Source organism: Capsella rubella, unplaced genomic scaffold (assembly GCF_000375325.1).
Source record: "Capsella rubella cultivar Monte Gargano unplaced genomic scaffold, Caprub1_0 scaffold_5, whole genome shotgun sequence".
Lineage (NCBI taxonomy): Eukaryota > Viridiplantae > Streptophyta > Magnoliopsida > Brassicales > Brassicaceae > Capsella > Capsella rubella.
The window spans coordinates 9,191,070-9,213,213 of record NW_006238919.1 but is presented as its reverse complement, the minus strand read 5'-3'; the positions used below and the strand labels follow the sequence as shown (position 1 = coordinate 9,213,213).

At 40.0% G+C, this 22,144-nt stretch overlaps 8 protein-coding genes across 9 annotated transcripts; 4 read left to right on the top strand and 4 right to left on the bottom strand.

The window, feature by feature from the left end:
• The first annotated feature begins 809 nt into the window (after positions 1 to 809).
• On the top strand, positions 810 to 3,294 carry LOC17886758. Its single transcript, XM_006291226.2, has 4 exons — positions 810 to 1,306; positions 1,407 to 1,848; positions 2,282 to 2,400; positions 2,539 to 3,294. Exons 1-4 carry the CDS (start codon positions 1,178 to 1,180, stop codon positions 2,998 to 3,000), a joined length of 1,152 nt encoding a protein of 383 aa, XP_006291288.1. The 5' UTR covers positions 810 to 1,177; the 3' UTR covers positions 3,001 to 3,294.
• A 705-nt stretch (positions 3,295 to 3,999) lies between these two features.
• LOC17884915 (receptor-like protein kinase FERONIA) lies at positions 4,000 to 7,306 on the top strand. The gene is made up of 2 exons (XM_006290522.2): positions 4,000 to 4,141; positions 4,304 to 7,306. Exon 2 carries the CDS (start codon positions 4,346 to 4,348, stop codon positions 7,022 to 7,024), a length of 2,679 nt encoding a protein of 892 aa, XP_006290584.1. The 5' UTR covers positions 4,000 to 4,141; positions 4,304 to 4,345; the 3' UTR covers positions 7,025 to 7,306.
• A 1,511-nt stretch (positions 7,307 to 8,817) lies between these two features.
• On the bottom strand, positions 8,818 to 10,991 carry LOC17886716 (mucin-5B). The gene is made up of 5 exons (XM_006291112.2): positions 10,806 to 10,991; positions 10,459 to 10,537; positions 10,257 to 10,368; positions 9,499 to 10,170; positions 8,818 to 9,373 (listed from the first exon to the last, which is right to left on the bottom strand). The coding sequence occupies exons 1-5, from the start codon at positions 10,906 to 10,908 to the stop codon at positions 9,038 to 9,040; spliced, it is 1,302 nt and encodes a 433-aa protein (XP_006291174.1). The 5' UTR covers positions 10,909 to 10,991; the 3' UTR covers positions 8,818 to 9,037.
• Positions 10,992 to 11,332: 341 nt separating this feature from the next.
• On the top strand, positions 11,333 to 13,858 carry LOC17884913 (F-box/FBD/LRR-repeat protein At3g51530). Of its 2 annotated transcripts, none has more exons than XM_023782328.1 (5): positions 11,333 to 11,621; positions 11,946 to 12,045; positions 12,144 to 13,014; positions 13,100 to 13,234; positions 13,326 to 13,858. In XM_023782328.1, the coding sequence occupies exons 2-5, from the start codon at positions 11,999 to 12,001 to the stop codon at positions 13,650 to 13,652; spliced, it is 1,380 nt and encodes a 459-aa protein (XP_023638096.1). In that variant the 5' UTR covers positions 11,333 to 11,621; positions 11,946 to 11,998; the 3' UTR covers positions 13,653 to 13,858. The 2 variants fall into 2 exon arrangements, with proteins under 2 accessions (XP_023638096.1, XP_006291090.1); XM_006291028.2 differs by having other exon boundaries at positions 11,916 to 12,045.
• A 134-nt stretch (positions 13,859 to 13,992) lies between these two features.
• On the bottom strand, positions 13,993 to 16,185 carry LOC17886129 (diacylglycerol O-acyltransferase 2). Its single transcript, XM_006290228.2, has 9 exons — positions 15,872 to 16,185; positions 15,717 to 15,791; positions 15,558 to 15,643; positions 15,366 to 15,472; positions 15,127 to 15,282; positions 14,821 to 14,907; positions 14,562 to 14,659; positions 14,382 to 14,469; positions 13,993 to 14,229 (listed from the first exon to the last, which is right to left on the bottom strand). Exons 1-9 carry the CDS (start codon positions 16,018 to 16,020, stop codon positions 14,128 to 14,130), a joined length of 948 nt encoding a protein of 315 aa, XP_006290290.1. The 5' UTR covers positions 16,021 to 16,185; the 3' UTR covers positions 13,993 to 14,127.
• Positions 16,186 to 16,818: 633 nt separating this feature from the next.
• LOC17886733 lies at positions 16,819 to 17,750 on the bottom strand. The gene is made up of 3 exons (XM_023782329.1): positions 17,321 to 17,750; positions 17,115 to 17,231; positions 16,819 to 17,026 (listed from the first exon to the last, which is right to left on the bottom strand). The coding sequence occupies exons 1-3, from the start codon at positions 17,672 to 17,674 to the stop codon at positions 16,949 to 16,951; spliced, it is 549 nt and encodes a 182-aa protein (XP_023638097.1). The 5' UTR covers positions 17,675 to 17,750; the 3' UTR covers positions 16,819 to 16,948.
• Positions 17,751 to 18,001: 251 nt separating this feature from the next.
• On the bottom strand, positions 18,002 to 18,818 carry LOC17886134. The gene is made up of 2 exons (XM_006292005.2): positions 18,711 to 18,818; positions 18,002 to 18,542 (listed from the first exon to the last, which is right to left on the bottom strand). The coding sequence occupies exon 2, from the start codon at positions 18,538 to 18,540 to the stop codon at positions 18,190 to 18,192; it is 351 nt and encodes a 116-aa protein (XP_006292067.1). The 5' UTR covers positions 18,541 to 18,542; positions 18,711 to 18,818; the 3' UTR covers positions 18,002 to 18,189.
• Positions 18,819 to 19,503: 685 nt separating this feature from the next.
• On the top strand, positions 19,504 to 22,141 carry LOC17886632 (monosaccharide-sensing protein 3). Its single transcript, XM_023782402.1, has 5 exons — positions 19,504 to 19,582; positions 19,681 to 20,247; positions 20,320 to 21,242; positions 21,332 to 21,519; positions 21,606 to 22,141. Exons 1-5 carry the CDS (start codon positions 19,504 to 19,506, stop codon positions 22,060 to 22,062), a joined length of 2,214 nt encoding a protein of 737 aa, XP_023638170.1. The 3' UTR covers positions 22,063 to 22,141.
• Positions 22,142 to 22,144: the final 3 nt, after the last annotated feature.

Here is a 22,144-nt window from a genome sequence, read left to right as displayed (position 1 = left end):
CTTCTCTCTCTCTCTCTCTCTCTCTCTCTCTCTCTCTCTCTCTCTCTCTCTCTCTCTCTCAAATAACGAATCACTGTTGGTTAACACCTTCATTATTCATGTCTCAATAGCTTTGTTAATGAAGGAAATCACAGTGTAGAAAGAACTAAAAAAGATATGGAAGTTTTAAGAGCAAAAGCATGTTTTGAAACTGAAATACTTAATTAAGTTTATAATGTACCACATGATGAGTTTACTGTTTAACATTGTACGTATGACCAAGACTCAAGAGGTTGCAGGAAATGCCAAAATTAACACAACCCATATATAAGAATGAATCTAAACTTAGAAAGACACATGTAATGGCAAACAAAGAATTAACCTCACGTGTCCCCAATGTTTTTGTTGTGTGATGTCGGAGAGATAACCTAGAGAAGAATTCACTTAACGCGTGGTGGTAGACTCTGATCTGATCCACCAATGCAGATCATTTAGGAAAGGTGAGACGTTGGATTTCGATCAAATTGAAGTTTCGATAAAGACATGTGTAATTGGCAAACAAATAGTTGACTTTTATAGACATAATTAGGTAAAATAAATAAATAATTAAAGATCGTAAATATATAAGAATTTTGTAACCAAATCACCCTTATTTTTTAATCAAACGCCTCAAACATGAGTCACTCACTCTCCAACATATAGAGTGCTTGATCAAATAAATCACTTAATGGGCCTTATTATACAGATTATGTATGGCCTGTAAAAAAGTTACGGCCCAAATATGTTTTTTTTCCGACAGCTCCGTGGAGTGGAGGGATCGTGAAACTGAAACTCGACTTGGCTCTCCGACTCGATCCAGTTTCAATTTCAGACACGACCAACACACAACAAGAGACAAATCAACTCTTTGTCTTCATCGATCGTCGACAGCCAACAAATCCGATTACATCGATCATCCATCTGTCTAACTGTTTTGCCAATCCTCTGCGTGAAATTGAAGTTTGGTGATTTTGAACTGTGTGATCCACGAATCTGCGATGCGTTTTGCTTCGACCAGACCACTGATACCCTGAAAAAAAAATGAGCTTCTGTTGCAAAGTACCAAATCCGGTAAGTATCTTTGGATCGAATCAGAACTGCCACTGGCTAATAAATCAACCGATCGAGTCATAAATTTAGGGTTTGACCCCTAATTGCGATGGATAGAAGTTGGGGTTTGTTACTTCTTGTATTGATTTTGTTCATCTCCAATGTAACGTCGTTTGGGAACCTTCGTGAGTTAGTTGATGAAGACACACAAAAGGATTCAAATTCAACCACTAAACAAGTAAAATTCGTTTCCTTCTTTGTGTGCTTTCTCGTTTGATCTTAGATAAGGTTTTGAACAATGTGTTTTGACTTTACTCTTATGTTTTTTTCTTTTCCAGAACTCTCAATTGCCTAATGTTAAACCCAATGTTACCTCATCAGAATCTCCTTTGCTAAATAGTAATTCGACGAATCCTAATCCTAAAGAGCCTGTTACAGCGAGTCCTCCTCCACAACTGCAACCTAAAATTGAGAAGAATGATACAAAAGTGTTGAATACAACAGAGCCTATTAGCCCGCCTCCACCTCCAGCGAACTTAACGGATAGTCAGGATAGTGGAAAGCTCCCGGCTAAAATGGCGCCGCCTCCAAAAAGTTTGGAGAGTGGGAAAAATGGGACGGAGCCAGGTAAGGAGAGTCCACCTGTGGCTAAAGATTCTGATAAGGTGGATGACGTTAAGGAGAGCTCAGAATCTGGCAGTGTAGAGACCTGTGCAGGAAATTCTAACATGTGTACAACTTATAATTCATTGGTGGCTTGCACTTTGAGCATTGATAAAGGTACTGATATATTTGCGCCTTCTTGTAGTATTGTTTGTCTTTTTATTTAGGTACTCTTGGTTTCATCTCTGGCATGGTGCGTTCCTTTTTGTTGAACAACGCAATGATATAAGTGGTGTTTTCTTCTTGATTCAAAGCCATATAGTAGGGTTGTTTGCAGCATAGATATGTTTATGAAAATGGTTGGATAAGTTGTGGAGATGGTCTTTATGAAACTAGGGATCAAATTAGCATATGGTTTTACATTGTTGGAAACCTTTGTTGCAGAATAAACGACAAAAGCTAGCAGATGTTTGACATTTTTAGGTTGTGTTAATTTGTAAATATTTCGACAACATGAACCTTTCCGCTTTGTATGTTCTGTTTTCAACAGTAGGTTTTGCTTGGGTTGATTTAAATTTCTTTTTTTATAAGTTGTGTTTGATAATTGCAGGTTCTGCTAACTGGTTGGTTCTAGTTCAAAATGAAGGTGAAAAATCTCTAAAAGCAAAGATTGTTCTTCCGGTTAACTCTCTACAAGAACTGACACTGCCAAAACACCAGAGTAAAAGGGTATGTCGTTTCCGAGTTGATTCCATTGATAAAAGCATTATCTTTGGCATTTTTGTCTATGGAAATCTGATTTCTTTTTGTTATTTTTGATGATACAATGCAGTACTAAACTGAATCGATCTGCTTTCACTTGCACAGGTAAACATATCCATTAGTGGAGACATAGACAAGATCAAACTAGATGCAGGGAAAGGAGAGTGTGTGCTTCATATGTACCCACCAGAAGCAAACACGTTACCATTCCGCTTTCCCTCATATGAAAAGCTAATGACCCCCATTAACGGTGCCTATTTCCTGATAGTATCTGTCATAATTTTTGGGGGAATTTGGGCATTGTGTCTATGCCGGAAGAACCGACGTGCAGGCGGTGGAGTGCCTTACCGGGAGCTAGAATTGAGCGGAGGGCCAGGCTTGGAAAACGAGTCAGGAGTCCATGATGTGGAGACAGCAGACTGGGACGAGGGTTGGGACGATGATTGGGATGAGAACAATGCTGTGAAATCGCCCGGTGGTGCAGGAAAAGGTGTCAGCATCTCTGCCAACGGCTTAACAGCAAGGGCCCCAAACCGAGATGGTTGGGATCATGACTGGGATGACTAGAGTTAATTGTGTGTTATATAATCAGTGACAACAGAAGAATCAAAACCACTCGGATACAGAGTTTACTGCAAAGAAGACAAAGACAGAAAACAAAAGGTTCATGTATACACAATTCGCCTATATAAAATATTTTTGAAATTCTTTTTCTTTAGTAAGTTGAAATGTCAAATTTTGTACCACAGTCCTCCTCTACTCCCAACCAGAAATCTTGTGTTTTGTTTCCAAAATTTTAATTTCAAATTTTTGTATCATTGCATATGGTGAACACTTTCATTATAATTTTTTGTACTTTACCATCCTTTTCCAGTGTTTAACACTCTTGTGAACTTTTTTGTACCAACACTACTTATTCATGATTCATGAACAATTCACATCAAGAAGATTATATAGTACATTCTTATGTCTCTCTACTCTCAGTGCTAGAAACTTATAGAGAAGGCCCACTTCTCTATATGGGCCATATGAGGTGAAACAGAGACAAGAATTAAAAAAAGGCCCATGATTACGTAAACAAAGAAAACTAACAAAAAGAGTTACAATCAAAACAGACCCCCAGGCTTTCCCTTTTTAGGAGTATAATAATATTTTATAAACAAAGAGTAGCACCAGCTCAGCCACGAGCGGTCGTCGTCACTCGTCACCACCGAACACATAAAAAAATAAAATATATACGCGTTTCTAAAATTGTTGTTCTTTATATCATGAACTGTCATACAGTATCCCACACCATATATACCATACCAATCAACATTATCCTACGATGGTCGGACATGTAATTCCAGCTGTACTCCTAAGGTCATTATCGTCATTTTCTCTAACTCATCCTTAAGCAAGCCGGCGTCAATGAATTTTAAAAAACCAAAACCTAAACTATACAGTATACAATATCCAAAATTAATCAAATCTTATTAGATTATTTTAAAAACGTAAAACGCGTAGAGGGAGGCAACAATGCTGTCCGTTTTGTCGTCTTAACTAAATAATACTGCTAACCTCTCCCACTCATTTAATTCCTTTTTTTTCAACTCTTCTCTCTCTCTCTCTCTTCCCCCAAATATCTCTCTGTCTTCTCCAAAACAATAAACAAAACTCTCTTCCGATTTCATCGCTTATTAGGGATTCTTCTTCCCCGATTCTTCAGGTATGTTCATCTTCTTCACTTCACTCTCCCTACTACTCATTTCAAACTTTACCATTTAAGCTTACTTCTCGTTAATCAACTGAACATAGCTCTTTCCATTTTTAGATCTGTGAAAATTTCACAGTTTTGATTTTTTTATGTGTTTATTCTGTTTTATGACAGATCTGAGAAGAAGATCTTTCCGTGGGGAACTGTTCGTGATCGATGAAGATCACGGAGGGACGACTCCGTCTCTCTCTTTTTCTTCTTCTGTTATCTGCAACTTCTTTAATCTCAGCTGATGATTACTCTCCAACAGAGAAGATTTTGTTGAATTGTGGTGGAGCTTCTGATCTCCGTGACACAGATAACAGAACATGGATCTCCGATGTCAAATCCAAGTTCTTATCTTCTTCTTCAGGAGACTCAAAGACATCGCCGGCGTTAACACAAGATCCTTCTGTTCCCGAAGTTCCTTACATGACGGCTAGAGTTTTCCGATCTCCTTTCACTTACACTTTCCCCGTTGCCTCAGGTCGCAAGTTCGTTCGTCTTTACTTTTATCCAAACTCGTACGATGGTCTCAACGCTACGAACTCCCTCTTCTCTGTCTCCTTTGGTCCTTACACTCTTCTCAAGAACTTTAGTGTTGCTCAGACGGCGGACGCGTTGACTTACGCTTTCATCATCAAGGAGTTCATTGTCAATGTTGAAGGTGGAACCTTGAACATGACTTTTACTCCCGAATCAACCCCTTCTAATGCCTATGCCTTTGTTAATGGGATTGAGGTCACTTCGATGCCTGATTTATATAGCAGCACTGATGGCACTTTGATCGTGGTGGGATCATCTGCTTCTATTACTATTGATAACAGTACTGCTCTTGAGAATGTTTACAGGCTCAATGTTGGAGGGAATGATATCTCCCCTTCTGCGGATACGGGTTTGTTCAGATCGTGGTATGATGATCAGCCTTATCTCTTTGGTGCAGGCCTTGGGATTCCTGAGACTGCTGATCCTAACATGACGATTAAGTACCCTACGGGGACTCCTTCCTATGTTGCTCCTGTGGATGTTTACTCAACTGCAAGGTCCATGGGTCCAACTGCTCAAATCAATCTCAACTACAATCTCACTTGGATTTTCAGCATTGACTCTGGTTTTAGCTACCTTGTCAGGCTTCATTTCTGTGAGGTTTCTCCTAACATCACTAAGATCAACCAACGGGTGTTTACAATCTACCTCAACAACCAAACAGCTGAGGGTGAAGCTGATGTGGCTGGCTGGACCAATGGAAATGGGATTCCGCATCACAGGGATTACGTGGTGAATCCACCTGATGGAAAGGGACAGCAAGATCTATGGCTTGCTCTTCATCCAAACACTATTAACAAGCCTGAGTATTATGATGCTATTCTTAATGGAGTTGAGATATTCAAGATGAATAACTCTGATGGTAATCTGGCAGGTCCCAATCCTATACCTGGTCCACCGGTGACTGCAGACCCATCTAGAGTCCTACGCCCGCGTGCTAAGAAATCAAATAGCCATACGGCTGTTGTTGCTGGCGCAGCCAGTGGTGCGCTCGTTCTGGCCCTTATTATCGGTTTCTGTGTATTTGGCGCTTACCGCAGACGTAAGCGTGGTGATTACCAGCCTGCAAGTGATGCAACATCAGGGTGGCTTCCACTGTCTCTTTATGGAAACTCACATTCTGCTGGCTCGGCAAAGACGAACACAACAGGAAGTTATGCCTCGTCCCTTCCGTCGAATCTATGCCGTCACTTCTCCTTTGCTGAGATCAAAGCAGCCACTAAAAACTTTGATGAGTCCCGCGTGCTTGGTGTTGGAGGTTTTGGAAAGGTTTACAGAGGAGAAATTGATGGCGGAACCACAAAAGTAGCCATCAAGCGAGGAAACCCAATGTCTGAGCAAGGTGTACACGAGTTCCAGACTGAGATTGAAATGCTTTCGAAGCTTAGACACCGTCACCTTGTGTCGCTGATCGGATACTGTGAAGAGAACTGCGAAATGATTCTAGTGTATGATTACATGGCTCATGGTACAATGAGGGAGCATCTCTACAAAACTCAGAATTCTCCTCTACCGTGGAAGCAACGTCTTGAGATATGCATCGGGGCAGCCCGAGGTTTACATTATCTACACACTGGCGCAAAACACACAATCATCCACAGAGATGTGAAGACAACAAACATTCTATTGGATGAGAAATGGGTGGCCAAGGTCTCTGATTTCGGTCTATCGAAGACTGGTCCTACACTAGACCACACACACGTAAGCACGGTAGTGAAAGGAAGTTTCGGTTATCTTGACCCAGAATATTTCCGAAGGCAGCAACTTACTGAGAAATCCGATGTTTACTCCTTTGGCGTCGTTCTCTTTGAAGCCCTATGCGCGCGTCCAGCCTTGAACCCGACACTGGAAAAAGAACAAGTGAGCTTAGCGGAGTGGGCACCATACTGCTACAAGAAAGGCATGCTTGACCAGATTGTTGATCCATATCTCAAGGGCAAGATCACACCGGAATGCTTTAAAAAGTTTGCTGAAACCGCGATGAAGTGTGTGCTAGACCAGGGCATTGAGAGACCATCGATGGGAGATGTTCTGTGGAACTTAGAATTTGCATTGCAACTTCAGGAAAGCGCAGAGGAGAGCGGGAAAGGAATATGCGGTGACTTGGACATGGATAAGATTAAGTACGATGATGGCAACTGTAAAGGGAAGAACGACAAGAGTTCTGATGTGTATGAAGGGAATGTGACGGACTCAAGGAGCAGTGGAATAGACATGAGCATCGGTGGTCGGAGTTTGGCCAGCGAAGATTCAGATGGACTCACTCCAAGTGCTGTGTTTTCTCAGATCATGAATCCTAAGGGACGTTAGAGAGTCTGACAACACGGTCGGCACACTCCCTACCTTTCTAAACTGGCTCCATCCAAAAGGAGACGGGTTCGTTTCTCTTTTATATATATTTTTTTCCTTAACTATTTATTATTTCCTTTGCTGCTTATTTATTTAGAATTTTGGATTTGTGTATTTGATACTACCACGATGGAGAGTGTAAAAAATAATGTATTTCTTTTTTTCTTTCACTTTCTACAAAACATTAAACATGAATCGCGTCAATGTACTATTTTGGATTGTTGTCTATAACGCTTTTGGTAATGGATGCTTCGTTCCTAACCATTACAAGACAGAACTCTTGTGAACAAACCAGACGACCCACTTATGAGAGAACGAACCCAAATGATACTCTAATAATAGCCGGAAGGGGACAGTTAACATCACAAACGAGTGTCACCCGTTCACCACTTCTCTGTTTTATATGGATTTTATTAAACTAATCTTGTGCTAAACTAACAACGATTATACACCTTTTTCTATACTAGTGTCTTTTCTTGGAAGTAACTTGAACTAAACAATTAGGGTCTAACTGATTACTCGAGTTTTTAACCCGATAACTTAACCGAAGTAAAGTATATGCGGGATCGATCACAAGGAGCAATGGTACATTAAAGACTTGCGAGACTCGTTCGTAACTAAAACGGAAAGGGTTTTTGTTTGCTTTTCAGTTTTGTAAATAAAAATGCAAATAAAAGAGAGATTTAAACTTATGAATTAAAGACATTGGGCTGCAGGGTATTTTCAGAGAATCAATGAATAACAAATAAAAGCAATAAGGAATTCAGACATGAAGAACCGTTCTTGAACATGAACATAAGTTTAGACTAACTCTCTCTCAAGACATTAATCACTAAATCCAACTATTCAATTACTAAACTCTCATTTGTAATTTCCTAGCCAAATTTGCACTATCAAACATGTTCATTTGGTTCACAAAGCGTTCTAACATCAACTCTCGCAGGTTAGAAATACAATGCTCAATTTACATTCATTCAGGCATTTTATCGAACATCTCTGAAACACATAAAAGCCTAAGTTCTAAAACAGGGTGATCAATCCTATTCTAGCATTGAGAACATGTAAATTGAAGAACCTAATGATTAAGAATTCCCTAAGACATCTAATCTATCAAATCATTGAATTCTCCTACTTGAAACCCTAAAACCCAATTTAGAGACTACTCAGACATAACAATCGAAACAAAGCAAATAGATTTTAAAGGAAACATGATTCAATAGATTAGAATAAGAAAAAGGTTTAGAAATCTTCTCCAAATTGTCAAAGAGGATCAATCTCTATCCCAGATGTTGCTTACAAGACTAAACTCAGAAAAACTGCTGTGAAAAAACGTACCATGAAAAACAGGTCTTTTTGGGTTTTAATACCCATTACAGAAGAAAATAGAAGTTAACTCCGGTTAAGGAAACCGAAATTGGAATGGACCGATCGGTCTAACAGATGGACCGATCGGTCTTTAGGCGCCGGATCTTGTCCGGGTGATAGGATCGATCGATCGGAAGTGAGGACCGATCGATCGTTTTGTTCCTAAAATGTCCGTCCGGTCGGATCGATCGGTCTGGGTGATGGACCGATCGGTCCATGTTCTGCATCAGCTAAAATTCCACTTCCTTGCCCGAAACTGGTCCAAAACGCGTCAATTCTGCTCCAACCGCTTATCCCCTGCTCAAGACTCAAAACACGACTCGAAAGACACGAAAGACGGACTAAAATACGATAAACGACTCAAAATGAACATAAAAGAAAGGGTGAAAGACTCTAAAAACACTGTATATCACTAACAAAAAGCTCAAAGCTGTATATTTCTGTTGATCAATACAAGCAACACTTTTGAAAGAAAAACACAACGAGTAGAATAACTCTTTTTTTTTTCTTTTTCTCTTGATTGCATGAAATTTTAGAAAGAGTGAAACAGGATTATTTTTCCAAGTAGCTCTCTTGTTTTAAACTAACAAACAAAGGGAAAAAAAAGAGTTAACGTGGAGAGAAGAGGTCAGGAGGAGAGTCGAAAGCATTGTCGAAGATGAGAGAATGATGAGATTCATCATCAATGTTGAGTAGCCAGTTTGTATCTTTCACATCTTTAACATTCAAGAATGCGTCATAACGAGCACTATCGTTCTTATTCTCTGTATTATCTCCTTCTTTGGCTAAGCTTCTTCCTTCTTCCTCTTCATGGTTGCTGCTGCTGCAGCTGCCTTCACTACTACCACACTGCTTTCTCAAACCCGAGGAAGATCTGATGCTGTGTGGGTACAACGTTGTGCTTGAAAACGCATGTTTTCCAACTTTACCATTTCTTGCCACGTCCTGCATTTAAAGTGACACTATCATCGTCAAGCGAAACCTCATAAAAAACGTTACTACACTGTTGACCATGATAGACGTTTTAAATGACAAAATCGGCTCTAATAACAATGACAAGAGAATGTTACCAAGTGATTGATAGCCATTTGAACCGAAGCTCTTGGCAATTTCCTTCCTGACCTTGTTGAATCCGCAACAGTTGCAGATGGCTTTACAGACTTGGGAGTTGATGTTGTATGTGAGGCGCCTGAAAAAGTAGGAATCAGAGAAGGTGAAGCAGAGCGCCCTTTAGGCCTTGTTTTTGTAACATCCGGGGAAGTGTTCCGTTTTGGTGAATTAACATTCCCCACTGGTCTACCAAACGCTAGAGTGACTGTTTCTTTTATTCTTGGCGGTGTCTGAGGTGTTGTTGAAGCTGATGTGCATCCATCACGACGGACACATCCGCGTGATGAGACAGAGGAAGAACGCACATTGCTCTTACTTGAATTTTCAGAAACCTGAGGCTTTGACCTTGGAGTCAACGATCTTGATCTTTGAGCGTCTCCAGATTTTTTGAAGGAAGGAGTGGTTGAAGTAGTTGTACTGGTTCTTGAAGGAGTTAAAGAAGGTGAAGGGGTTTTGCGTGATACGGGAGTTAAAGATCGAGAGACAGTCCTCTTTGGAGTAGAAACAGAAGCTGAAGTTGCAGTTGTCGTCTTCTTGGGGGCAGAAGAGGATCTGAGAGTGGGAATGTTGGAAGGACGAATTGTTGAACCGCTTCTAGTTGGTCTTGACGATGGATCGCTCTCGGTCTCGCTCTGCGCGAATGAGATTTGATTTGAAATCTTACATGAAACTCTTTAATGATATGAATATGTAGGCAAATATTTTTTGTGCATCATACCCTTGAAGTAGCCCTTGTAGTAGAAATGGAATGAAGCTTAAAAGTTGTATTTCTAGCTTCTAGAACCAATCTAGAGAGAGTTCCCAATGGAACTTCAGGAATAGTATAAAGCCTAAAAGCAAACAAAGATATTTCATACTTATTTACATTGTCTATGTCAGGATAATTCAAATGAGGGAGTACATTACACCAAGTAACTTACGAGTCATTTCCAAGTTTCTTCACATCCTCAGCTTCAGGCTTAGCAACTTTAGCTTGTTCTCTTCCTAGTTTAAACAAAACTGTACATGCCACATAGAAAAAAATAGTAAAGGATTGAAAAGCTGAATACTGAAACACACGGAAAGGTCTTTTTGATATTGGTGCAGCATCCATTCAAACTAATTGTGGAAAGCGATGAACAGAGTATTCTCTTGGAATGCAAAACGTGACAGCAATCTAAATACAACTAGAAAGCTAGAATGGTTTCAATATGTGTGCGTTGTTGTAGAAAAGCAAAAGACAAGTCAATGGAGGAATGATAGATATATAATAGAAGATCATTCATACCATCCAAAGAGGCCTCACGGTTGACTGAGAAGAGAGCTAGATTCTCATCAGCCGGACGATTGCTTTTACCGGGGAGAGACTTTTTGAGACTCCGATCGTTCATCGGCGGTTTAAAACATAAAACAAAAGAAGAGAGAAAAGAAAACAGAATTCAGACAGAGAGACAAAAAGAGAAATAGAGAATGTTTCAAAAACTTGTTTTTGAATAATTCAAAAGAACAATATATAAAAAAAGAGAGAGAGTTGACAAGAGTGACAAAGATGTTATAGAAAGTGGTGGTGGGATATAAAAGGTGGGTAGGGGTAGTTAAGGTTTTGAGGGAGTCAGCTTCAAGAGGCATTTTTCATTCCGTGTCGTTTTAGTTTTCATGTCGTTTTCTTGCAATTTACTCCATTTGTATGTATATCTGATCTTCTTATGACGTGTTAACAGACGTGTCACAATATGATGCACGGAAATAAGTTAGTTACATCTATTTGATAATTCTGTTTTATTGCTTTGATTCGGTCCATGCAAATATTGGCAACAGTAGGACATTCCAGTCTCTGGCTCTGCTCATCGTTTGTCTCATCAAATTATCTGAAATTTTATAAAAAGATGGTTTGGTTTGGTATGGTGGGCGGGAAATGGAATGAACCAAAATGTGTGTTTGTTGTCTCACCTTGAGACATTTGTGTGTGTGGACAAGATCTGATTGGAGAAAAGGAGGAGATAAAGAACATTCAAGACATTTGAGCAAAGCAACTTTCTCCACAAGACTTATTGAATCCAAAAGAGAAGCTTGGGAATGATATGATGCTCAACAAGATTGAATGGTGTGGTTTAGAGCTTCAAATTCATGCTACCTTGTGTTCGAATGATCTTTATATTGTATATGTTAGTTTTTTTTTGGAACCAAACGAGAAAATTCTGGTTAATAAATGCCTTTGATGTTTCTATTTTCAAAACCAACCCGAAAGTGACCATGGTTCATGGTTGGTTGACCGTGTTGGAGCCTGTTTGATTTATAATTCCACCCGAACAAAACCGGTTTTAATTAATCAATCCCTAAAATTTTCTCAATAGTCTCGTCATCTTTCTCTAATCTTCTCGCCGTCGTATGTCTCCAGTCTCACAGGTTCAGTGTTGATTCTTTGTAGAAGAGATCAACCCTTTTTGAGATTGCGTTTGGAGTTTTTGTAATAAGATAGCAATGACTGGGAACGAACTTGGGAAGGCAAAGCACTTGATGGAACAAGGGTTTGTTTCTTTTCTCTGCTTCATCATCCTTTATGAACTCTTCTTAATAATGTAAGCTCCATAGCCTAATTCTTAATCTTCTATTCTTTGAATTTTAGTGGTGAGAGTTCGAGAAAGCTAGGTTATGTGAGTCAGGACAGAATCAGTGAGTTGCCTGAAGCTTTGCTGCTGCATATACTGTCTTTGATTCCAACAAAGAATGTGATAGCCACAAGTGCTTTGTCTAAACGATGGCGTTCTCTTTGGAAAATGGTATCAAGGCTCGAGTTTGAATCTTATGGAAACATATATAAATATTCAGAAAATGTTACCAAGTCTTTGCTTTCACATAAAGCTCCAATTCTGGAGAGTTTGCACCTGGCACTGACATCTGATCATATCGATGGTGTATATGTTGGAGTATTGGCTACTGTTGCATTTGCACGCAATGTCCGTGAGTTTGTACTCGATCTCCGTGTTTACCATGGACCCCCAGTCAGACTTCCAATTAGCTTGTTTTGCTTTGATACGCTTGAGACCTTAAAACTCAAGAATCAAGTTCTTTTGGATGTTCATTCTCCGGTTTCTATGAAGTCCCTTAGAACTCTTCACCTTCAAGGTGTAGTGTACAAAGGTGATGAATCTGTTCGTAACCTTTTTGCTAGCTGCCCTTATCTTGAACATTTGGTTGTGCATCGAGGTCCGTTTAGTGATAATGTAGTCGATTTTACCATTGAGGCGCCATCTTTGAAGACTTTTTCGCTTAATGATTCCTCAAGTGCGGGAGAGAATAGGAGATATGTGATAAAGGCTCCTTCTTTGAAATACTTGGAAATTGTAAGTTTAATATGTCATGAGTTTATTCTGATAGAGAATGCATCCGAGCTAGTTGAGGCCACTATTAGAAACGTTGAGCAGATAGGCAATGAGAATATTTTGGGATATGTCAAGTCAGTCAAACGTCTTTCCTTGGACTTTTTAGCTTTGCAGGTAATTTTTGTATCGCACTTCTAAAGGTAACTTTGTGGGTTTTTGTTGTTTCTGTATATAGTACTAATAATTGCCTCATGAATAGATTACATGTCCCACTGAAGTTATCTACTCTCAGCTGGTATATCTAGAAATGTATACGCATAAACTGGAGTGGTGGACTCTACTTACGCTCATGCTTGATAGCTCTCCTAAACTACAAGTCCTCAAGCTCATTGATGTAAGACATTTCATTATTAGCAAGCTAGCTATTGTTGATGATCCCTCGTTGGGGTTAAAAAATAATATACATTACCTTTCCTCTGTGGTAGCATTGTCTTCATCAGCGTAGTTTGGAATTCAAAAAACAATATAAGGAGCAAGGGACATGGAATCAACCAAAGGATGTCCCTGAATGTTTGCTGTCCCATCTGGAGACATTTGTGTGGAGAAATTGCAATTGGGGAAGAGAGGAAGAGAAAGAAGTGGCTACATACATTCTAAGGAACGCAAGTCAGCTGAAGAAAGCAACTTTCTCCACGGATCCCATTGAACCGAAAAGGCTCTATAAGTTGGCAACAAGAAAAAGGATGCGCAACGAGTTGGATGATGTGGTCAGGGCTTCCAGTTCATGTCACCTTGTGTTTGAATTCGAATGATCTTTTTATGTGTTAGACTCATTCTCATCGCATAGAGCTTTTACTACATTTTGGTGGTTTAACTTGTTTAGAGGGATTTACAAACAGTTTAGTTTTATTTTGTCAGAAGTCAAGGAAAAACATGAGTATTATTTTTTGGGTGTTAAACTTTATTAAAAAAGTCGAGAAGAGTCGCTCTAGAAGAAACACTCTTTGGTTTTTAATCATTAGATGTCTTCATCTTACAAGATTCAAGCAACAAGAGCCATCGAAACAATAATTCCTTATATTTCTATGGCTTCCACCTAAAAGTTACCACTTACTACTTTTCTACAGGTTAACATATAATTTACAGGCTATATAGCAAGAAACGTATTCCATTACTACAACAGTCTATGTTAAAAGACATACATGTGATCATGTGTATATTTTAATCCAAATCCAGCTCCAAGGTACTTATTAATACACAAGTAGTAATTTTCATTGGAGATTTTGTTCAAAGAATGTTCAATTGAAGATCAGGATAGCCTACTCGGGCCTTGTGCCTCTCAAACAGACCCCTAAGCGCTTCCACATACTGGCCATGAAACTTAGCAATCTGAGATGCACAATAACACCATAAGTTGATGAATGCTAAACTTACAAGTCCATTCTACGCAGTAACGGCTAGTGCTAGAGTCGAGAATTATATCTTTATACCATCATTCTAAGAAGAAACTATATACCACAATATACAAGAAGATGACTAACCTCTTCATTTGTCGGATGTAGAGTTTTTGTAACTTCTATCGGTTTACCAACTATCACGTGCATAGGCTGTCGATATGGTAATGGGGATCTACAAAAGAAATGGGAATTGTTTTTTTGTTTCAAGAATTTTATAGGCAAGATGTACCTAAAAGGAACTAACCCAAAAAGGCTTATGCTTACCCAAAAACTCCCCCAAAGCAAATCGGAGTAAACCTGATTGCTCTAGATAATTTAAGATAGAGATCCCAATCAGGCTTCCACCATTTGTACACGTGTGACTGTGGAAGAAACAAATACATGAAACATATAAATGTAAAGTAGAAACTTTACAATATCTGAATACTGAATCTGACAAACGAATTAGTTTGAGAGTTGCAGGTACATGAAGACAAATAACTACATAGAGCATAAAACCTTGCGAAATACTCTTTTTGCCTACCTGACCAAAGCAGAAAACTGGAACCAGAGGTGTCCCCTGTTCCATGGCTATGCGCACAAATCCTTTTCTCGATGAAAGGAAGATGTTCTGCAATGTGAGATAGAGCTCAATAATGAAATTAACAGAATGTTGTAGGAGACACACACCAATTTCTCTATGGTTTACAAACTCTATTATATATATCAGATATCAGCAATATGAATAGCATTAATTCAAGTATTTAAAACTTGTAACTAGCTAAGAAATCCAAGTTTCCTAAGAAGAATATGTATTCATCAAAGCAAAAGTGAGCTAGAATAAAGTTACCTCAACATCATGTTGCATATGAAAAGTCTCCTGCACACCACCAGGTACAAGAACACAACTATAGCCAGAATCCAAAAGGGAAGTGAAATTCTTTCTAGAAGCAGGGGTGAGCCCTAACCATGTCCATATGTGCCTTAGAAAGGGAGTGTAGAAGATCTAAAATCAATTTTACAAAACAATGAGTTTTAGGGACAAGCTTAAAGACTGACAAAGAGACTAAGTAAGCAGCATGAACTCACAGCAGAACTAGCAAGAACTTTGATCTTAGTAAGAGGCATAAACCCTGAGAGATCACAAAGGGCAACAACTCCAATCGGCAACACCGAATGTGGTTCATAACCAAAGACTGCATCACAGGTTAAAAAGTCAATAACATCACAAACCCATTTTAAAGTTTGATACTTTGGAGTAAGAAGGAAATTTTGACAAACCATAGGCACGATTAGGCTGAAAAGCTTCGTAATCCTCAACGTACAGAGAGACGGGGAAATAATTACACGCGTGCTTGCATATGTACCTGGTCAAACATACAGAATGAATTCAAGAACAAAAAACGATTGGCGATTGAATTACATAAAAGGAAGAAGTACCTAGCGAGCTGACGTCCGTATTTGCCACGGTGATCGATTGGTATGAAGATAAACACAGAGAGCAAGCCCAAGACCCTGAAAACAGAGTATTTCAGAGGATTTGAAAAGAGTTTAATTTGAGACCTGTGAAAGCAAAGAGAGAAAGGGGTATATACAGGAGAGACAGAGAAGCAGGGAGGAAAATGAGAGAAAAGAGAACAAGAGCGACGTTGAGGTGAATGGCGCCAAGCCAGATAGCCATGGCGACGATAGAGTGGAACTGGTTTGAAGATTTATCAGCTCGGAACTCTCTGGAACCGCCCATATCTCCAGTTCCGGCGGATTCTTTGGTTTGTCCGCTTCACAGATGAAATACGACAATGAATCGAAGATTCTAGTCAGATCTATCTACTCTTCTCCCAAATAACCAATCTGTTAACCAACCCAGCTTTTTTAAAAACAACACGTCACTAAAGAGCCCGACAAGATTCATTCTTTCTCATTTGATCCGTAATAATTTGCCTAGTTGGAGTTTTTAAAGTTTTAAGGCTTCATTATAGCTCATAAGTACATCTTCATTATTTTGGGCCAAATGACCTTTTAATTGCTATGCTTTTAACAATTTCTGCATACCACTAGATATCTCAACTGAGCCTAGGGCATGACTTATCACATTCACATACAGACCAGTTTAAACACATGAGATTGTGTGTGATCATTCCCTTAAAGGGCCTAGCACAATCAGTCGATAAGTAATTGACCCTCCTTTTTCACCTGTTACTTTCTTCAAGCGCCAAGGAAGTAACATCTACTGATATTGTGACTCCAATGAAAGCAAGCAACATCTTTCCATAACAAGTTGGATCTCTCTAGCAACTCATTGTGGATGAGGTCAAAATGTGGCAACCAAAAGTGACACTACCATCAGCTCGCTGATTGCTTGTTGATCCGCGAAAGAGAGGACGAAACTGACCTCATGTGGTCTAAACGACTAAACCAGGATGCATGCATTTACATGGGAATGTTGAGATGAGCATTAAATTGCAGGCAACTTCCACATTACTTTACTCTAATTAGCTGCAGTATTACTGCAGCATTCACTCAACGGAAAATTCACAAATCGTTGAGAAAAATAATAATCTAGAGGTAATAAATAGTGAACAGAAGCAAGCTCATTCGAAATGCAGAATTATATTCAAAGTATGTGGAGGAAAACAATCACAGTATTAGTTGCAGAATCACACAACACGGTTTTAACGAAAGCCATCTCTTTTATCTTGTTCTTGAGCTTCCTTATTTGCAGCTTCAACGGATTTGAACCACAGATATACCTACACGCAAAACCCCACTCTTTTTCAGCTGAAGGAGCAACATAAGGATCAATCTGAACACAAGAAAGGAGAGAGACAAGGAACTCACAGAAGTTGGGATTCCAGTAAGAGCAAAGAATCCAAGCACAGGAGTATAAAAGATGCTGTCAGAATCCAATACCCCAAAAACTGGATTCTTGCTTGAGTACTCGAAAACAGAACCAATCTACAATAGAGACCAAAAGATGCATTAAAATTTGATACTGATTCGGCAATTAAAAGACAAAATGGGAGTGAAAGAGAGAAGAAGCATACAGCAGCAATGGCAGTAATCGCGGAGGCTAGCAGATAAACGTAGAAGGGAACCTCAAAGCTCTCTTGCGACGTAGAAGAACTACCTTCATTTCTAGCCCAAGGAGGTGGTTCATCCGAGTCAGGATTCGCCCAAGACGGTTCACTTTCTTTAGATTTTCTAGATCCCTCCGTCGCTGCCGTCACGACCAATCTCCTCACTGTACTAAGTTCGTAATGCAGCGAGTGACCCATTATGTTCCTCTTCACGGCAAGAGGATGGCCTGGCAATGGTGATTTGGGGAGAAAACGGTAGCAACACTCATCACCATGGTTCAGACCCAAAGTGGTCGGAAGGGAAGTTAGAGACGCGGCCATATATGCCTAAAGGAGCCAAGGAGAAGAAGAAAGCACTCGACTTTGTTCTAAAACAGAGTCTGAAGCGGTGAATCGATTTTAAGCCACACGTTATACTTGTTGAATATAAATATCTAATCTATCATCGTAATGGGGATGAAGGACACGTGGTGCAAATAAACAACATTTTGGTCACAGCTTGGGGTTGCTTTTAGCACTAGAGTCAGAGTAACACCAAAATTTAAACTTTGGGACTCAACAGACTTCTTGGCAAGAGTTTGCGCATACAGTAGAATCAAAATGGATTCTTGACTCAAGACTAGTATGAAACTGTAGTAAGTTTATGTCTTTTGTTCCAAAACCATTGTATTAGTTTTGATCATCTTGAAAGACACCAACAACAAAGTGAGGTTCAGAGTTTTCTATACCAACCTCCAAACTTCTAAGTTGTGTAATCAGAATCAATGTTGTTACTATATATGGTGGCTTGTACATATGAATAAGGCCAAAGACAAAGACAAGTGCTAAGGGAGAATCTAAGGATCAACTAAACCTTCCAAAACAACGAGTTTGTCCAAGAGCTCAAGCTTCTCATCTTCAAGTGCTCTAACCTCGTCCTCAGCTTCCTTTAATTCTCTCTCCAATGCGAAACTATCTTCCTCTAGCAGCATATACTTGCGTCTCAGTGCTCTATACTCGTTTCCTGGAGATGCATCTGAATTAGGAGACACCTCTAGTTGATTGGAAATCGCAAAAACCTGGTCCGATGTGTTCCTCGCTGAAGATCTTTTCACGCTTCGTGGTGGTAATTGGCTCAATGGTTGTTTTGGAGTAGAAATCTTCTTTCTCTTTGGTTCAGAAATAGGTGGAACCTTTGAATTTTGCATCACTGCAATAGATGATCATTAAAAAATTAACAAATCTCGAAATTTTTTTTCCTACAAGATTAAACCCGAAACAGCATAAAATAAACCATAGAATACGATGATGTCCATTAAAAATCAGAGAATAGAGTATTAATCGAGATCTCACTCTGACTATGTGAATTACGACTTACCTGCGATATGTCTAGGTTTCACAGGACCTCCGACGAAAGAGAGAATTGGGAAAGCAGATTATGAAGTTGCGGGAAGAAGATGAGTCGGTTTGGGATTTATTGATATCATTGAAAAACCAAAGTTCAAATAGTAAGAAGACCGGTTCAACGTCCGGTCGGATTTTAATGATAGGCACGTGCAATGAGTCGATAGTTTAAATGGGCCTTGCGCTTTACTCGGCCCAATTTTTCTGCCAAGTCGCTTAAGATGCATACAGGTGTGGGAGATACTCTCTCTCAGTTAGAGGTTTTAAGCAAGAGGTTAGAGTGAAGTTCACCAGCTAGATTAATGTGTAGTTAGGCGCGTATGCTGGTTAAGAAGTTGTGGTAAAAAAATTTCTTTTTCTGTTTTGTCTTTTAATTATTTGGGTAATTACGGAAAAAAAAAAAAAAAACACAGAAGAAGCGGTCATAGTAGACATGGCACATTCTCCTTTTATCTCTCTTCTTGACTAACTCTCTTTACCGTTTATTACCACTTCTCAAAATGCTGCATGCATTTGATTAAATCACTTTATACTTGTTTTTTTTTCTGTTCTGTTTCAAAAGAAACAAACATACAAAACACTTAACAACTCGTTTTTGTTGTTGTTAAATCGCATATATTAAGGGTAATAACCATCAGATTCTTGTGAAAAAGAAATGAATCTAGGACATTAAGGTGTTTCTTTTGGGAAGGAAGAAAGGCGTGATGTTCGTCTTAAACTAGATTATTAATTTTAGGAAGTAAATCACTAGAGAAAAAATTAAGAAGATGAGGAGTGTAGTGCTTGTTGCTTTAGCCGCTGCAATAGGGAATATGTTGCAGGGCTGGGACAATGCTACCATTGCAGGTGTCTCTCTTTCTTTCTTCATCTTTTTTTTTTTTTGTAACATGGAACAACTATACGAAAGCGAGTAATGGTTAATGTTGATTCTATTTTGGTGGCAGGAGCTGTAATTTACATAAAGAAAGAATTTCATTTGGAGAAAGAACCAAAGATAGAAGGACTGATCGTAGCAATGTCTCTCATTGGAGCCACTCTGATCACAACTTTCTCTGGCCCTGTCTCTGACAAAGTAGGACGGCGTTCCATGCTTATACTCTCGTCTCTTCTCTATTTTCTGAGTAGCATCGTTATGTTTTGGTCTCCCAATGTCTATGTCCTCCTTTTCGCAAGGCTTCTTGATGGCTTTGGGATCGGTCTAGCTGTCACTCTTGTCCCAATCTACATCTCTGAGACCGCACCTTCTGAGATCAGAGGATTACTCAACACTTTCCCACAATTCTGTGGGTCTGGTGGGATGTTTTTGTCGTATTGTCTTGTCTTTGGGATGTCCCTTCAAGAATCTCCCAGCTGGAGGCTCATGCTCGGGGTTCTGTCAATTCCATCCATTGCCTACTTTGTACTTGCGGCTTTCTTCTTACCTGAATCTCCAAGGTGGCTCGTCAGCAAAGGGCGGATGGATGAAGCTAGACAGGTTTTGCAGAGACTCCGTGGCAGAGAAGATGTTTCAGGTTTGTCTTGATGAACACTAAGACCTATAAATTATCGACTTTGAACTTAGACTAACTTGTGGTGTGATCTAGGCGAGCTTGCTCTGCTGGTTGAAGGGCTTGGTGTAGGAAAAGACACGTCGATAGAAGAATATGTGATTGGACCGGACAACGAGGATAGCGAGAGTGGACATGAACTGCCGAGAAAAGATCAGATAAAACTATACGGTCCAGAGGATGGACAGTCATGGATGGCTAAGCCAGTGAAAGGACAGAGTTCTCTTGCATTGGCGTCCCAACACGGCAGCATGTTACAGCGTGGTGGATCCCTCATGGACCCACTTGTCACTCTCTTTGGTAGCATTCATGAAAAACTCCCTTCTGAGAACATGAGCACGTCAACTCGCAGCATGGTCTTCCCCAATATGGGAAGTATAGTGGGGATGACGGGAAGGCAGGAGTCCCAGTGGGATCCAGAGAGAAACAATGAAGATAGCTCTGACCAAGATGAAAGCTTAAATAGTCCTCTGCTTTCTCCGCCAACCACTGAGCCGGATGACTCCAACCAGCGGACCATTGGGACCATGCAGAGGCGACAGAGCAGCTTGTTTATGGCAAACGTGGGTGAGACAGCGACAGCTACAAGCATAGGCGGAGGATGGCAATTGGCTTGGAAGTATAATGACAAGGTTGGTGCAGATGGTAAGAGAGTCAACGGAGGGCTACAGAGAATGTATATACACGAAGAAACTGCCAACAACAACGCCAACAACAATCCTTTCTCGCGACGTGGATCGCTTCTCTCCTTCCACCCAGAAGCTGATGTTCCTGATCAGGAGAATGGATATGTTCAGGCTGCTGCACTTGTTAGCCAAGCTTCGATGATGCCTGGAGGTAAAGGAGAGATTGCAATGTTGCCACAGGAGGTTAAGGATGGTCCAGGTTGGAGGGAGCTGAAGGAACCAGGGATAAAGAGAGCTTTGATAGTTGGAGTTGGGCTTCAGATACTGCAACAGGTAATGCTTTTTCTATACCTTTTTATCTGTAAAAACTAGAGAGCAAGTTAAATATGGAAGAAAACAAAGGAAAAGAAGCTTGTTTGCAGTTTGCAGGAATAAATGGAGTAATGTATTATACACCTCAAATATTAGAAGAAACAGGTGTGTCAAGTCTTTTGACAAACCTTGGAATAGGTGCAGAGTCTGCATCGCTCCTCATTAGCGCCTTAACCACACTCTTGATGCTTCCCTGCATTATTGTTTCCATGAGGTTAATGGATGTAACCGGAAGAAGGCGAGTTCTCTCTCTGCTTTTCTTTCTTTTTTTTCAGCTGAATGGTATAATTTGAAAAAGTAACAATACAAAAAACGTGATTGCAGGTCTCTGTTGCTTTCCACTATTCCCATTTTAATACTGTCGCTGGTAACACTGGTGGTAGGAAGCTTGGTGAAGCTTGGAGGTACAACAAATGCATTGATATCGACAGCCAGCGTTACGGTGTACCTAAGCTGTTTCGTGATGGGTTTTGGGGCCATCCCAAACATCTTATGCTCAGAGATCTTCCCTACCTCTGTGCGCGGTCTCTGCATCACCATCTGTGCCCTCACTTTCTGGATCTGTGATATAATCGTCACTTACACTCTCCCTGTCATGCTCAAATCCCTTGGCCTGGCGGGAGTCTTCGGCATTTATGCAATCGTCTGTGCTGTCGCATGGGTTTTTGTGTACCTCAAGGTACCGGAGACAAAGGGGATGCCCCTTGAAGTTATCTCCGAGTTCTTCTCTGTTGGTGCAAAACAGCAAGACGCTGCTGCTTCGTTTCTCTCTGATGGATGACTTTCTTTTCTCTGTTGCCTTTTTCAACGTTCCTGCTGTATTTGATGAACACATTAATAAGAACAGATCCATACCACTAGCT

Bases quoted from the DNA above. Each gene is read 5' to 3' on its own strand.
- LOC17886758 (XM_006291226.2), top strand. From the start codon at position 1,178: ATGGATAGAAGTTGGGGTTTGTTACTTCTTGTATTGATTTTGTTCATC. The intron at 1,849-2,281 runs GTACTGATATAT...TGATAATTGCAG, and splicing joins CACTTTGAGCATTGATAAAG to GTTCTGCTAACTGGTTGGTT. The intron at 2,401-2,538 runs GTATGTCGTTTC...TCACTTGCACAG, and splicing joins CAAAACACCAGAGTAAAAGG to GTAAACATATCCATTAGTGG.
- LOC17884915 (XM_006290522.2), top strand. From the start codon at position 4,346: ATGAAGATCACGGAGGGACGACTCCGTCTCTCTCTTTTTCTTCTTCTG.
- LOC17886716 (XM_006291112.2), bottom strand. From the start codon at position 10,908: ATGAACGATCGGAGTCTCAAAAAGTCTCTCCCCGGTAAAAGCAATCGT. The intron at 10,538-10,805 runs GTATGAATGATC...TGGCATGTACAG, and splicing joins CCGTGAGGCCTCTTTGGATG to TTTTGTTTAAACTAGGAAGA. The intron at 10,171-10,256 runs GTATGATGCACA...TCATTCGCGCAG, and splicing joins CTACAAGGGCTACTTCAAGG to AGCGAGACCGAGAGCGATCC.
- LOC17884913 (XM_023782328.1), top strand. From the start codon at position 11,999: ATGACTGGGAACGAACTTGGGAAGGCAAAGCACTTGATGGAACAAGG. The intron at 13,015-13,099 runs GTAATTTTTGTA...CCTCATGAATAG, and splicing joins TGGACTTTTTAGCTTTGCAG to ATTACATGTCCCACTGAAGT. The intron at 13,235-13,325 runs GTAAGACATTTC...CCTCTGTGGTAG, and splicing joins AAGTCCTCAAGCTCATTGAT to CATTGTCTTCATCAGCGTAG.
- LOC17886129 (XM_006290228.2), bottom strand. From the start codon at position 16,020: ATGGGCGGTTCCAGAGAGTTCCGAGCTGATAAATCTTCAAACCAGTTC. The intron at 14,660-14,820 runs GTAGGCAAAAAG...TTTCTTCCACAG, and splicing joins CAGTTTTCTGCTTTGGTCAG to TCACACGTGTACAAATGGTG. The intron at 14,470-14,561 runs GTAAGCATAAGC...TTTCTTTTGTAG, and splicing joins TGCTTTGGGGGAGTTTTTGG to ATCCCCATTACCATATCGAC.
- LOC17886733 (XM_023782329.1), bottom strand. From the start codon at position 17,674: ATGGCCGCGTCTCTAACTTCCCTTCCGACCACTTTGGGTCTGAACCAT. The intron at 17,232-17,320 runs GTATGCTTCTTC...TCTCTATTGTAG, and splicing joins CGATTACTGCCATTGCTGCT to ATTGGTTCTGTTTTCGAGTA. The intron at 17,027-17,114 runs GTGAGTTCCTTG...TTTTGCGTGTAG, and splicing joins TTACTGGAATCCCAACTTCT to GTATATCTGTGGTTCAAATC.
- LOC17886134 (XM_006292005.2), bottom strand. From the start codon at position 18,540: ATGCAAAATTCAAAGGTTCCACCTATTTCTGAACCAAAGAGAAAGAAG.
- LOC17886632 (XM_023782402.1), top strand. From the start codon at position 19,504: ATGAGGAGTGTAGTGCTTGTTGCTTTAGCCGCTGCAATAGGGAATATG. The intron at 19,583-19,680 runs GTGTCTCTCTTT...TTTTGGTGGCAG, and splicing joins GGACAATGCTACCATTGCAG to GAGCTGTAATTTACATAAAG. The intron at 21,520-21,605 runs GCGAGTTCTCTC...ACGTGATTGCAG, and splicing joins ATGGATGTAACCGGAAGAAG to GTCTCTGTTGCTTTCCACTA.